The sequence below is a fragment of the Eschrichtius robustus genome, chromosome 6, assembly GCF_028021215.1.
Source record: "Eschrichtius robustus isolate mEscRob2 chromosome 6, mEscRob2.pri, whole genome shotgun sequence".
Lineage (NCBI taxonomy): Eukaryota > Metazoa > Chordata > Mammalia > Artiodactyla > Eschrichtiidae > Eschrichtius > Eschrichtius robustus.
In genome coordinates, this window is record NC_090829.1 from 75932286 (window position 1) to 75947985 (window position 15700).

General features: G+C 41.3%; 1 protein-coding gene across 3 annotated transcripts in view; it reads left to right on the forward strand.

Moving 5' to 3' along the window:
• The window catches only part of SLC12A8 (solute carrier family 12 member 8), a 132457-nt gene that overhangs the window by 106910 nt on the left and 9847 nt on the right, over positions 1-15700 (forward strand). For all 3 annotated transcript variants that reach the window (XM_068546581.1, XM_068546580.1, XM_068546582.1), the window contains 3 exons: positions 1758-2403; positions 12672-12769; positions 13328-13445. In XM_068546581.1, coding sequence (XP_068402682.1) covers positions 1758-2403; positions 12672-12769; positions 13328-13445 — 862 coding nt within the window. The remainder of the gene's footprint in view (positions 1-1757; positions 2404-12671; positions 12770-13327; positions 13446-15700) is intronic.

Here is a 15700-nt window from a genome sequence, read left to right on the forward strand (position 1 = left end):
TGACTTTTCTTTACGGTGTCTTTTGGTAACAGAAGTTCATGTGTGACTATTTTATCACTTTCCAACCCACCCTTGTCAAAGTCCTTTCCTGGACCACTTGCATTTCCTACAGTTTACCTAAGACCTCCTTCCGCTTACCTAAGACCCTCCTTTTAAGTTTTTGTTAGTTTATGAGGATTTACTTTATCCTTGGTAGTTTTATTGTTAGAGTATGCTAAATAGCTGTAGCAAATATACCCCAAAATGTAATTTTCAGAAACAATAAAATGTATTTTTACTCATTTTTCTAGAAAAAATTTTACTCTGAGGTTCTAGGGAAGGTGTTTCAAGTCAACAGGGCCTCTGATCCTCAGAGACTCAGGCCATGATGACTTCACTATCTTCATCTTGTGACTTTGAAGATTGCACTCTGTTCCAACCCTCAGTAAGGGGAACGTGCTTGGAGGAACATACCTGGGAGGTTCACAGGTCAGATCTGAAAGTGGCTGACGTGCCTGCCCCTTCCATCACAGAGTGCTGGTATAAAGGAGATGGGAGCAGTGGTTAGATCCTGTGTCTATCCTGAGTGTAAGACTGACAGTATTTACTGGAGGAGAATGAGTGAGTGAGAAGAGGCATCAAGAATTTTGCTTGACTGAGCAACTAGAAGGATGGAGTGGCCATTTTCTGAGGTGGAGAAAATGCAGAGGAGTAGATTTGACAGGCAGGACATTGGAGGATCAGCAGTTTGGTTTTGGAAATATTAGGTTTGAGATCCTATTAGACATCAACCGGAAATGTTGAGCAGATAGTTGAATATTTAAGTCTGGATCTCAGGGGAACATTTAAGGCTGGAGATTCAAATTTGGGAGCTGAGAGCATTAAGCTAGTATTTAAAGCCACGAGCCTGATTGAAATCCTAGAGAGGGAACATAGACAGAGAAGAGAAGGGAACATAGACTGAGGTTGGAGCTGGGGATTGCTCTAAATGCAGATTTCAGAGATGTGGAGTGGCCAGCGACAGAGACTAAGGAGCAGTCAATGACAAGGAGACGAACCAAGAGAAGTGAGGAGGCCAGGGAGTGAGCAGCTGGGTCAAATGTAATCCTTAGGCCAAAGAAGATAAGGACTGAGAAGCGACTATTGCTTCTGGCTCAAGAACTGTGTCAGTGACTGTAAGGAATAGCTTCTGTGGAGTGACAGATTATATGGAGTTAATGCATTTTCTCCACTCCTGTCCTTCTGAAAGTCACCATACTCCCCTCCATTAATAACAGATGCGCATAAATGTGTGTGTATGAGAACATGCATGTGCATGTTTAGTATCAGAACTCCCCTACCTCAGCCACCAGTGATTCTGCTGCCACTCCCCTTAAGGTCATTTTCGCCATTAAAGCATGGGAAGAATCAATTTTGCACTTCTTTGATTTCCAAGGCTGGTGTTAAACCCAGTGAAAGACAAAAGGAGAAATATTTGTGAAATCCATGTTCTATAGTATTGTCCCATATTAATAGTTACTAATACAGTTAATGCCTGTTGGATGTGTTGGGTGCCCACTGTGTGCCAGGGCCGCGTCAAGCATTTTATGTGCATTAGCTCAGATCTCACAATAACCCCATGGGTCGGATGTCATTATCCCAAGTTTGTAGATGACCAGTTATTAACACACCAAGAGTCACATGGAAGAAGTGGCTGAGTCATTATGAGTTGTTTCTATCATATACTGTGATTTTCTTCTGAAATTTCATGGTCTTGCATGTTATTTTTGTTTCTGCAGAAAGGGCCAAGTAAAACACCTGTAGCTGCCATCTGCCTGACCAGCTTGGTGACCATGGCCTTTGTCCTTGTGGGTCAGGTAAACGTCCTGGCCCCCATCGTCACCATCAACTTCATGCTGACATACATCGCGGTGGACTACTCTTACTTCTCCCTGTACATGGGCGCCTGCAGCCTCCCACAGGTGCCTGAGTCGGTGCCCGGGGAGGGCCTGGGAGCTCCCCACTGCTCTGAGCACCTGCTCTTGGAGAAGGCTCCCAGCTGTGGCTCGGAGGGCGTTGCCTGGAACCTCTCTGAGGGCACTCTGCTAGAATTCACCAAGGACATGGATCAGCTCCTCCAGCTAACCAGGAAGCTTGAGAGTAGCCAGCCCGGGGGAGGAGAGAGCCACAGGATCCCAGAGAATGAGAAGGGGAAGACCAAGAAGGCCACCAAGCAAACCCTCCAAGAGAGCTTCCTCTTGGGCCGCAGGTCTCCTGCTTCCTTCCCTCCTGAAGGCTCTGACGGATGGCCTACTGCCTCCTGGGAGGGGCAGGGGCCCCATGGGAACATGGCGAGTTCCAGAAGTGAAGGGGCTCGGCCTGGGGGAGCCTGCGGAGGGCAACTCATCCCTGAGCCCAGTAATCAGCCCAGGCTGAGTAGAGAAGGTGGGTGCTTGGGAATCACATGGGGCCTCCTAATTTGGGTGACTACTCAGTTATCACCACCCTCTTTCAAGTCCTTAGTTCATTTTATAGCTGGGTTTAAAATCCTTGTGAATTTTTTTGGTATTTACTTTTAAAAGTTATGGTCAGATATCAGTTGAATTTGTAATTCTACTCTGGTATAGATAGTTAATTTTAAACAGAAATTTCTATGTACTCCTGTATGTTAGAGCTGGGAGCCATGGCTAATAATCAAATATTAATTTCATTTTACTCAAAAATCAGCCAACATGAATGAAACCAGTTTCTCCTTTCAAGGGAAGTGGAGATGTGTTTTGACAAACTGCCTGGCAAGGACTCAGTGTGTTTTGTCTCTGGAAGGTGAATCTCCCAAACCAGGCAGGAGGGAATGGAGAGAAAGAAGATGTGCCTTAGGAGCACAGCTTTTCTTTGCTCCCTCAGATCTGTAGGCACAGAGACACAGGGAGAGACTCTCAAAGGGAGGCTTCCGGGGCATGAGAAATTCCGAGAGAAAGAGAGAACTCAGAATTTTTTAGTCTTCCATATTCTAGGTGCTTTACATATATTATTGCATGTAATATAATAGATATTAGCATTTTCTATTTTACCAATGAAAACCCTGAGTCCCAGTGAGGTCACAGAGATGATACTGATACTATGCTCAGAGCTGATACCTTGCACAGCTGGACATCACACCCAGGTCTCCCTGTATTTGAAGCCCATTAACCTGCTTCCTGAGATCTGTACAGACAAGTGTGGGCAGAGAGGAGGAGACAGGCGACACAGAAGGAGATGTCCAAAAATAAATGCTTTACGTTCTTCCGTACACCTGCTTTTCCTTCTTTACCTCCAAATTAGTGGGTGGTTTTTAATGGTAGGAGCATTATTAAAAATTTAAAAATTATGTTATTTTTGTCAAAGTAATGAGTACAGTTTAATAAGCCAAGTGGAGTGAAAAGTCACATAATCAGAGATAGTAGTTTCCACTCTTCCATACCATCCCTCTGACTCTTCTGCCTCCCCTAGTCCCGCTCCCAGAAAATCCCACTTTCAACCAAAAAGTTGCTTCTTTTGTTAACCTTCATGTTCGTAGATAATATATTTGTATTGCTACTTCTTGATATGTCAGTTTCAGGTATCATCTCTTGATTTCCTATTATGATAAATGAAGACTAGCTCATTTATGCCACTCTTGATTTCTCATCCAATGTCCCCAGTATAATTACATCACAGTTTTTAAATTAATCTAATAGCTAGTATTCATATTATCATGATTAAGTAAATATTGCTTAACTCTGAGCCATATATTATGCTATGATTACATTTCCTTTTTTGTCCAACTTTTTCTGTTTCCTGGGGTTAATAATAGCCTTGGTTTTTTATTTGCTTGGTTTTGTGTCATCATTTTTTTCTAGATGTTCTGGCAGATATGGCAAACGCCTCTCAATGTTATTTTCCAAATGCTCGAATTCTTCAGAAAGTTATCATATCCATTTGTTTTTTTTCCCCCTCTGTCCTATGGCTCTTATCCTGATCCACTCTAGTCTGTCAGTTCTTTCGGTCTGCTACAAAGCTGTTGTCTTAGAATTCCTCTATCACACTTCTCTGTCAGATCCAGGGGACAAGATTTGTTGGGTGTGATATCATGGTAGACTTTCGTCTTTTTTTTTTTCCCTACTCAGCCTTGAATGACCTCCCTGTGTTTGAAGAATTTCCAGTGTTATGAGTCTCGGTGGGAGGCACAGCAAGCCTTTCACTCTTAAAACTGAAAATGTCAGATACTCAGTTTTCCCGCCCCTCCTGCAGCCAGAGTTCAGGCACGGGACCAAGGCTCGGCTAATTAGATGAGCTCTCCATATACTGGGAACTGGGAGCCTGAAGAAATGGGGACTTTGAGGAACTCTCTGGAAGCATGATAGTGGCTGCAGGATGACTACATTCCTAGCTCCACCATCAGGGCTTTTCAGGGTCAGAAGTCTCTAGACCTTGGTGCATGCCACTGTGGTGTTCCCACTAGACTGCTCTGACATATTTTGAGTGTTGTCCCTGGCTATATAGCTCTGAACTTGATTCGCTAGCCTTTCTAGGTATTCTCAGAGGCTGGGAAATGTCTTTATAGCTGGCTTTATTGCTGCTTCACATGAAATCCTGTGGGTTTTTTTTTTTTTTCCCTAAGGAGGAAGGGGAGATTGGGTAACAACAATGAGTCTATGCCACAGCTCTCCTGTTCTTAATTTCCAAGAGCTCTTGGTTGTAACCTGATTTGTCTTTATCTTTTTAAAAAAATGTTGAACATCATCTCATTCTTGTTTTATAGGTATAACGCTTATCTTATTTTTCTGGTAATATTACTTATTCTCCCTTTAAAGTCTTCTTCTGCCCTATGTTCTTTAGATTCTTTTCTCTTTGGCTTGGTCTCACTCTCTCTTCTATATTGGCTTAACTAAAATGTCTGTTGATCTTTTGATTTCTTTTCCTATTCAGAAGTAAGTAGTGAAAAGCTGTTTAGAAGACCTGCATCCTGGGCAGAGCTTATTGGTTGGGGCACCTCACTGTAGAATGATCAAGAAGCTGGCTTTTTCATGGGAGGATCCCCAAATGTGATTAGCTAGAGGTTTCCTCCAGAGAAAAGTCCTTTAATCTCTTGCCTGGGGGTCCCCCATATGGCTGTTTGTATTCAGGGAGCCGGGTGACAAAAGGAAGTTGGGGGCCTCCCACTCTTTAGGATAGAGACTTCATTGAATTCCCCAGTTTCTAGCTCCATTCCCCCCACTCTTTGCTATGCCTGGTGTTCCAAGTTCAGGCCCTCTCTGGTTTGATTTCTTCAGAGGAACCCTCACATACCTTGGGGAGGGGGTCAGGCAAAGAGGGAGTTATTTCCTAGCTACATGGCCAGAGGAAAGGAACTTGATGTCCAACTGGTTCATATACAGTCTTGCAACAAGTCCCCTGCACCGTATCACTTCCCAAGGGCGGGTACTTCCTGGTCCTGAACTTTGTGAGGTCTACTGGGGTGCATTGGGCTGCTCATTGCTGGCACCCTCTCTGTGGGCCCTAGAGTTGGCCCTCCTCGGCTCTGCTGTCTGTTACCACTCCTCCGTCCCTGCTCCACCTTCCAAGACTTGTTTTTATCTTTCCTCTCTCATTCTCCTTGTGTTTGTAGGTTTATGCCTATTTAATGCCTTTTCTGTTTTCTCAGTGGGTTATCAGGAGAGATGTGTGGTCAGTTTGCAACGTTTAATCATTGAAGCTGCCCTATCTTAGAAATGTCCCGAACTCTTGTAAACCCCTCCGTCTCCTCCATCCTTGCTGCCTTCACCTTGGTTCAGACCCTCATCATCTGGTGCCCAGACTCTTGTTAATCTCCCCACTCATCTCCAGCCTCCAGATTCTCCCATATCCTGTTTCTCCTTTTCATTGTCCACTGAGTGATCTTTCTAAAACAAAACTCTCATCATGTCTCTCTTATTTAAAAACCTTCATTGGAATCTATTACCTCCATCCCGGTGTGATTTGCAAGATTCTTGGCAACTCTGCCCTGCCCTACCTTCCTGGCCACTTTTCTCATGACAGCTGCCATGTACATATGTCCAGCTATACCCAGACACGTGCCCCAAACACATCATGTTCTTTATTCCTTCCTGACTTTGCACATTGCATCACACCCCGCTTCCATCTGAAAAACGCCGACTTACGGTTTAAAATCCATTTGACTTTTCAGACCCCCCTCTGAGAAGGATTCCCTGATTTCCTCTCCTGTGCAAGCATAACATTTGAGTCACACTAGTGGTATAAACACTTATCACATTGTTTTATACATTTGTTTACACATTTGTCTTCAGGCCTGCTTGTCGTTTGCCTGTCTTAAGGAGAAGAAATACTAGTTTTATCACTTTGCCTCCAGTCTGTGAGCTTCCTTTAGTTACAAACCACGTCTTTCTACCTTGTATTCATCAGCAATATTCCCACACAGTACATGGCTTCGACAGACACTCAGTAAAGGCTAATTAAATTGATGAACAGTTGTACAAATATTGGCTAAAAATTTTAAACATTGACAGGTAAAGTAGAATAGAAAGAGTTCAACTATTATAAGAACCTAATGTGTGACAAACCAGATGCTGTAAAATAATAAGAATCAAGTCACTATTGAATGAATATTGTTGAGAGCAAATGGATCAAAAAATTAACTTGGGGCCATATTTGATACCTTATATAGCCACAAATTCCTTATTTATAACAGCTGCGCAAGAGAGAGAGTTCTGACTACTGAAGACATCATCAAAGACAAAAAGGATCTGATTAAACAGAAATAAAAAACATTCGCACAGCACAGTGTCACAGAAGGAAACAATTATTCTGACAAACACAACTGATAAAAGCATACCTTCCAAAGCATATTATTTTTAAAGACAGGAAGGTCAAAATCCAGATTCTACTAAAGAGAGGTCAGAAGAGATGAACACGCAGTTTACGTTTGAAAAAACCAGACTCGTTCACTGTGCATTCAACAAAGTAACTTTTATGGTTAAGTGTTGAATGCTGTTTGTAGCTAAAAATAGGCAGCATTGATTGAGTCTGTCCCAGGTGCCTGGCACAGAGATAATCAGTTAACACGGATTAGCTCAGCTCAGCTCAGATCTAGGCATTGTTGTTACCTTTTTCCAGATGACAAAGGTGAGGCTTAGGGAAGTTAAACACTTGCTCAGGATAGGAGACAGCTGGAATTTGAACCCAGGTCCATCTCACTTTAGAACCTGTGTTCTTAACCACTACACAAAGTGTATGCTGCTTGGGGCCAGTGTCTATTATGAACTAGGCCATGGTACTGATTAAATGAGTCCAATTTAAACCACCATTGAGATATTTCATATCTGTTAAGCTGTCAAAAATTTAGATAAAAAATAGCAGGTCAGTGGTAATCGGGTATATGTACACATTGCTGGAAGCAATGTCGATGGATTCATTCCTTTTGGATCCATTGATTAAAGTTTTTCATCAAATTTGGGAGGTTTTTGGCCATGATTTCTTCAGAAATCAGCAGTTTTGCTGCCAGAGGGAGCAAACTTGTGGGTTGTGCCTTTATAAGCTCAATGTGGTGAGCAAAGTAGAAAATGGAATGGGGAGATCCTCAGCTTTGCTAGCCTGAGGGAGCGGACCCAGCTAGGGTGAGCAGTGGAAGAGCCAGAAATTTAATGGAAAGATCCTAGAAATCAGAGAGCTGCAGAAGGACTACATCTCCCCGCATTCCCCTGCTTGGGGAGCCTCAGAGAGACTGACAAAAGTCAAAGCCGGGGAGACTGGAGAGCTGCAGCTTCGACTGTGCTTCCCAAGCCACACACAGATCTGCTGGCAGAGGGTGGAAGCCTCCTGGGCCACACGGACACAGGCCAGCTCCATGCTGGTAAGAACTGGGGTGGGGGCGGGAGCAGCCCAGGAAGAAGGCTGTAGACTCTCACTGTTCTTACCCTCAGCTCCAGCAGTTTTTGAGAAAATAAACACTTCCTGGTTTGTTGTCTCCGTTTGGTAAATTTCTAGAGCCCCAAGTGATTGTTTTTGATGATCTTGTCTAGTTGTATACCTATCTCTTGCCGAGAGGATTCACTGACCTCTTCACCTTGCGGTAGCTGGAAGTCCCTCTGGTTCATTCTTTCTGGAGAGTGAGCTTTCAAGATGTAACAAGAAATATAAAACTGTCTAATTGCTCTGACTTAGTAAATCTACTTAGGGGGATTGTATCTCAAGGCAACAACCCTAAACCAAACAACAAACCGTAAGTATGTACAAGAGTCTCATAGCTGCATTGTTGGTGCTAATGACAACCTACAAATAACTTAAATGTGCAGCATTTGGAAAGTGGTTAAAAGATTATAGAATCAACATGATAAGATACCACACGAACCTGAAACTTGATCCTTTGTGAACCACATCAACGCACATTCTTGGTTTGTACGTGCCAGCTAGAACTATGTGTTTATTTATCCTGATAAAGGTATGGAGTGTATTTCCAGAGATGGTTTAATATTGATTTTTAAGTAATTTCTGTAAAATTATTTAAATTCGTGATTTTAAAAATTGACATAATTGTCTTCCCCCTTCATGCTTAAAAAGTCTTTATTTCTGCATGGGTTTTGTGAACATAGAACTTGTTAGACATACCACTAGATTCTAAAAGACAATTTAATGTTATGCATTATGTTTATTATAGTTGATATTTTTAGCATGCCTAATGCATGGTTCTGCTTACCTGTTTGTTTGTTCTGTGACTAGAGCTTGATAAAGTTGCCTTCCCAGTTGTTATTCTAGTACTTCTAACACGAGAAGCGGTCTCCTCACACCACTAGTCTGTAAGACTTATTTCTTCCAGCATAATCCTTGAAAAGAGAAAAAAAATTCCTTCTGTCATTTTGGAAGGGTTTTGAAACCATAGCTGTTCAGAATTCTGAATAATTGCCCGCCTGCATTGTCTGTCATACCTATTCAGAGTCATTGAGCATCATTGACTGAATTCTCCCTTGCATTGCTGATGTGTAAAACTGCACTGTGCTTGCCTGGAAGACACACCCCTTCCTATGACTCTCCCTGGAGTTCCTCAGAAAACACAGACACATACACATACACACAACTCCCTTGGGTACAGTGTAATTGAGTTGGTGCAAGGTCAAGATCGAGTGTGAAACAGTGAGCTTCACATTTGGCAAACCTCAGAGAGGCAAAAATCTAAGTTCTTCACCAATAGTGTTTCTTCTTAATAATCAGTGGAGCAGCTGTATTTCACTAAGCCTGTGATTGAAAAAATGAATCATGCATTGCACATGTTGAAAGTATACAGTGTAATCAAAGACAATCTTAACAGTGTCTTTTCTTTAAAAAAAAAAAAGAAGTAATAGAGCCATCAATTCAAATCAGTCATGCACCTTGGCAGAGTTCTTTAAAATTTATTTTATTGAAGTATAGTTGGTTTATAATGTATTAATTTCTACTGTACAGCAAAGTGATTCAGTTATATGTATATATCCATTCTTTTTCATATTCTTTTCTATTACGGTTTATCACAGGATATTGAATATAGTTCCCTGTGCTATACAGTAGGACCTTGCTGTTTATCCATTCTATATATAATAGTTTGCACCTGCTAATCCCAAACTCCCAATCCATCCCTCCGTCACCCCCCTCCCCCTTGACAACCACGTCTGTTCTCTATGTCTGTGAGTCTATTTCTGTTTTGTAGATAAGTTCATTTGTGTCATATTTTAGATTCCACATGTAAGTGATATCATTTGGCATTTGTCTTTCTCTGTCTGACTTCACTTAGTATGTTAATCTCTAGGCCCATCCATGTTGCTGCAAATGGCATTATTTCATTCTTTTTTATGGCTGAGTAGTATTCCATTGTATATGTGTGCCACATCTTCTTCATCCATTCATCTGTTGTTGGACATTTAGGTTGTTCCCATGTCTTGGCTATTGTGAATAGTGCCGCAATGAACATAGGGGTACATGTATCTTTTTGAATTATAGTTTTGTCCAGATACATGCCCAGGATTGGGATTGCTGGATCATATGCAACTCTATTTTTAGTTTTTTGAGGAACCTCCATGCTGTTTTCCATAATGGCTGCACCAATCTACATTCCCACCAACAGTATAGGAGGGTTCCCTTTTCTCTACACCCTCTCCAGCATTTGTTATTTGTAGACTTTTTAATGATGGCCATTCTGACATATGAGGTGATACCTCATGGTAGTTTTGATTTGCATTTTCCTAATAATTAGCGATGATGAGCATCTTTTCATGTGCTTGTTGGCCATCTGTATGTCTTCTTTGGAGAAATGTCTATTTACGTCTTCTGGCAGAGTTTATTTTAATCCACAATTAATAAGGAGATACTTCTTGAGCACTTCCTATACACAAACTCCTACATGCCTAGATTTGGTATTTAGAGGTACAAAAGACAGCCCTTGCCCTCAAGATATGGAAGTATAAAAGTTAAATATAATAGTTGGAAGTATATGGTAAAGGCAGACATGTTGAGAGGATGAAGACTTCTCTGGGACCTAGGATGATTGGTCATTCATTTAGCCTCATGTATGGGACATTTACTACATTCCAAGTGCTGTTCTAGGTGCTGGGGGTGGGGAACATGCTGAATAGACATAGAAGGTCTCTGCTGTCATTGAACTTGCATTCTAGCAGGAAAGACACAAAATAAGCAAACACACATACTATGATGTCAGTAAGTGATAAATAGTATGATGAATAATAAAGTGGGGTAACAGGATAGAGACTGGAGTGGGGAGGGTGGTTCTGTTTCAGATAAGTTTTTCAGAAAAGATCTCTTTGAGAAGAGGATATTTTAATGGAGAACTGAATTTTATAAAGTAGTGAACCATGCAGAGATGTGGGAGGAGAGTTACAGGCAGAGGAAATGGCATGTATAAAGGTACAGATGGAAATTGGATTGGCAAATTCCAAGAAGAGCAGAAGTCCAGCGGTGAGTGGAGAGGAGTGGGTGGGGGGAGAGAGGTAGGAGATGAGTATAGCAAGGAAAGCAGAGGTCAGTCCTGTGTAGGGCCATGCACTCCATGGTGATTATGACAGAAGGTCACAGAAGGTTGTAGCTAGAGGTGTGATATGATCAAATCCAGCCTTAAGAAGATCGCTGGCTTCGTAAGGAATAGATTGTATAGAAGTAAGAGAAGGACCTAAAGCCTGTTTTGAGGTATATTAATTAAGGGAGGCTAAACTGCTATAACAAATAAGCGAAAACACAGTGGCTCAAATACAATGGAAATTTATTTCTCACTTGCACTAACAGTCCAGGAAGGGTGTTCCAAATCAGTGGGAGGCTCTCCTCCATGCATTGCTTCAGGGACCCAGGGTCCTTCCATTTTTATGACTTCACCATCCCCTAAGTCCTTATAGTGAGCAAAATCAAGACTGAGTTACCATGTTCAGATTTCGGGCACAGAGAAGAAGCACACCTACTCTCTCAACGACTCTGGTGCAGAAGTGACACTCACCACTTGTGTTCACATTCCATTGGTGAGAACTTAGTCACATGGCCACACCTAACTGCAATAAAGAAGAGTGCTGAGGACTGAATGAATGCTAGGATTCTTCAATATTTGGGGGTTGGAAGGAGGAGGTGAGCCAGCAAAGGAGACTGAGAAGAAGTGGGCAGTGAGATAGGAGGAAAACTAGGAAACTGAGGCATCCTAGAAACCAAGAGAAGAATGTGTTTCAAGAAGAAGAAAGTGATCACATGCGTCAGGTGCTATCTGAAAGGTCAAGTAAGATGAGGAGCTGACCATTGAATTTGAAAAGTTTCAAGTCATTGCCAACCTTAGGAGGAGTCGTTTTAGTGGAATGGTGTATACAACCCTAAAAGTAGGTTGAGGAAACAATGGAAGGTAGAAACCATATAGGCAATTCTTTTGAGAAGTTTTGCTATAAGGGAGACCAAAAAATAGGACAGTAGCTAAAGGGTGACCAGAAGGTATTTCTTTAGTTGGGAGAAATTACAGTGTATTTGTATTTGATGGGGATGATCTAGTAGACTATGGAAAAACTGACGAAGCAAAAGCAAAATCCTTGAGCAGGGCACAAATATAGGGATGGGCCTTAGGTAGGAGCCAGAACTGTTCATCTACTCTGAAAACAGAAAGGCAGAAGAGAGGGTACAGATGAAAGTGGGTTGGTAGACTTGGTGATGAGAGGATATGAAAGCTGTCTTTTGAAAGGAGAGGTTGGAAATTTGTTACATCAGAGAGAAGGAGAATGAGTTGACTAGGTATAAGACTTCTGAGTGGTGCTGAAGTGTGGAAGCAGATAACATATCCAAGGGAGTACTTGCTGATAGTCTTGGATCATGGAATCTAAGCTAGGTAAGAGGGTAGTGAAAAGAGGAGGCAGGTGATAGGAAGAAAAACATACTAGGGCAAGTTGACGGAAGGTCCCTCTGTGATCTATGAATAGTTGGGGTGGGAGACAGCAGAGCAAATGAGAAAAAATGGAGGTGATGGGCTGAGAGTAGATTGATTGAAATCACAATTTAGGAGGTGTAAGCTTTCTGGTAAAGACAAGCCTCAGTTGTGGCAAAGGGCATTAATGGTTGAGGTGAGTGGAAGTTGTCTTTTAGGCTGAGTTACAAAATTGGAGAAGAGGAGCTCATAAGTATTTGCTGATAAAAACACTAGAGCGTTTGGTAACAAATTAGTAACCAAGGATTTTGGCTCATTTATTTTTTAGATTTCTTCCTCAAGTCCAGGCTCCAGGAACAAGATATCCAGAGGAGACCAACTTCTTTCTACACTAGCATATGCAACCCCTGGGTCTCCCTGTTGGGGGTGAGTAAGTTCATTTTGATCTCAACTGTCCTTGAGACTTAATTCAGGTGGATACATGTGTGATCTTGGGGTGGGAGTTGGGGGAGGAAAGAGGAGAGTCTTCATTAGGAGCAATGTGATTTAACTGCCTGTTACATTAGAATTTAGATGAGGCTACATATGGCAAGATTACATTTAATGAACCACTTATTTTAATCAATGGTTTACTTTTTAAATAATTAATCATCCCTGATAAACTCTGGATCACCTAATTTCTAGATACACCATATTAGCGTAATTTTACTCTTAACTTGTTTCTCCTAGAAAGGAGTAGAACAAGGAGCTAGGATAGAATGTCTATTTATTGATTGTTTTGATTAGAGGGTACTTTCAGGGATGTCTTCTCAAATATCTACTTTAGAGGGGTTTTTTGAATTATGAGTGAACTTCAGTTATTCAGACTTGTAGAGTGTTCAGAGGTTGACGAGAGGACTGTTGTTTCTTAAGGCCCTAGCCTTGTGGCTTGCTTACCATGTGTTTAAATCATTAGCTGATGTGCACTTCCTTCTGTTTGAACAGGCTGTTGGGTCCCTTCTCATCATGTTTGTGATCCAGTGGGTCTATACCCTGGTTAACATGGGTGTTGCTGCCATTGTGTATTTCTACATTGGTTGGACCAGTTCCGGGCTTCACCTTGGTAAGCAACAGAGCCATTTTGCCACCACCTGCTTTCTTCTCTTTTAGCATTTATTGAAAAAAACCTGTTTCAAACACCTATTAAATGCCAGCACTGACTCAGATACAAATCCCGCTTTCAAGGAGCTGACAGTCTAGGAGAAAAAATAGGGCATGCGCATAAATGATAACAAATGAAAAATAATAATAAATCGTGAGGTTTATAAGACATGTAGAAGTAAAATGGATGACAACAATAGCACAAGGGCCAGGAGGGAAGAAATGGGGATATACTGTTGGAAGTTTCTTATAGTATATGTGAAGTACTAAAATATCACGTAAAGGTAGACTGTGATAAGTTAAAAATGTGTACTACAAACCCTAAAGCAACTACTAAACTACCAGTATACCTTGGAAATATTGTGAGTTCAGTTCCAGATCACTGGAATATTGCAATAATGCGAGTCAGACAAATATTTTTGTTTCCTAGTACATATAAAAGTTATGTTTACACTATACGGTAGTCTGTTAAGTGTGCAATAGCATTATGTCTCAAAAAACAATGTACATAACTTAATTTTAAAATACTTTATCGCTAAAAAAGGCTAACTGTCACCTGAGCCTTCATCGAGTCATAATAGTAACATTAAAGATGACTGATCGCACATCACCATGAGAAATATAATAATAATGAAAAAGTTTGAAATATTGTAAGAATTACCAAAATGTGACACAGACACAGAAAGTGAGCAAATGCTGTTGGGGAAATGGCCCTGATAGACTTGCTTGATCCAGGGTTGCCACAAACCTTCAACTTGTAAAAGATGCAATACTGAGAAGCACAGTAAACAAAGTGCAGTAAAATGAGGTATGCCTCTAACACAGCAAAGAATTACAAGTAATAAGTCAATAAAGGGGATAAAATTGAATTAAAAATACTCAGATCAACGTTAATTAGAAAAAAGAGAAAAAGATAATAGACCAAAAACAAATAGCAAGGTGGTTTATATAAATCTAGCCATATCAGTAACCACACTAATTTTAAATAGTCTAAGCACTCCCAATCAGGGACTTCCCTGGTGGCACAGTAGTTAAGAATCCGCCTGCCAATGCAGGGGACACGGGTTTGAGCCCTGGTCCAGGAAGATCCCACATGCCGTGGAACAACTAAGCCCGTGCGCCACAACTACTGAGCCTGCGCTCTAGAGCCCATGAGCGACAACTACTGAAGCCTGCATGCCACAACTACTGAAGCCCGCGCACCTAGAGCCCATGCTCCGTGACAAGAGAAGCCACCACAACGAGAAGCCCGAGCACTGCAATGAAGAGTAGCCCCAACTCAAGGCAACTAGAGAAAGCCCACATGCAACAACAAAGACCCAACGCAGCCAAAAATAAAAATAAATTAATTAAAAATTTTTAAAAAAGATAATTAAAAAAATAAAATGAAATAAACACTCCCAATTAAAAGGTCCAAGCACTGAGATTGTCAGATTGAATAAAAAAGCATGATCCAACTATATGCTATCTACAAGAAACCTACTTTCAGTATAAAGACACAAATAAGTTAAAAGGATGGAAAAAAGATACATCATGGTAAGATAAATCAGACAAAGCTGGAGTGACTATATTAACATCAGACAAAGTAGATTTCAGAGAAAAGAATATCACCAGGGGGTCTTCCCTGGTGGTGCAGTGGTTGAGAATCTGCCTGCCAATGCAGGGGACACGGGTTCGAGCCCAGGTCTGGGAAGATCCCACATGCCGCGGAACAACTAGGCCCGTGAGCCACAACTACCGAGCCTGCGCCTCTGGAGCCTGTGCTCTGCAACAAGAGAGGCCACGATAGTGAGAGGCCCACGCACCGCGATGAAGAGTGGCCCCCGCTTGCCGCCACTAGAGAAAGCTCTCGCGCAGAAACGAAGACCCAACACAGCCATAAATAAATAAATAAATAAATAAATAAATTTATTAAAAAAAAAAAAAAAGAATATTACCAGGGATAAAGAGGGTCATTTCATAAAGACAAAGGGAAAATTAATCAAGAGGACATAATAAATCTTAGCATTTATGCACTTAAAAACAGAGCTTTGAAATATAAAAAACAAAGCCTAGATAGATCTGCAATAATAAGTAGAAAAATTCTCAATTACAGTCAGAGATTTCAACACCTCTCTCTCAATAATTGATAAAACAAGTAGGCAAAAACTCAGTAGAGCTTTAGAAGACTTGAATAACGTTATCAATAAACCTGGCCAAATTGATATTTATAGAATA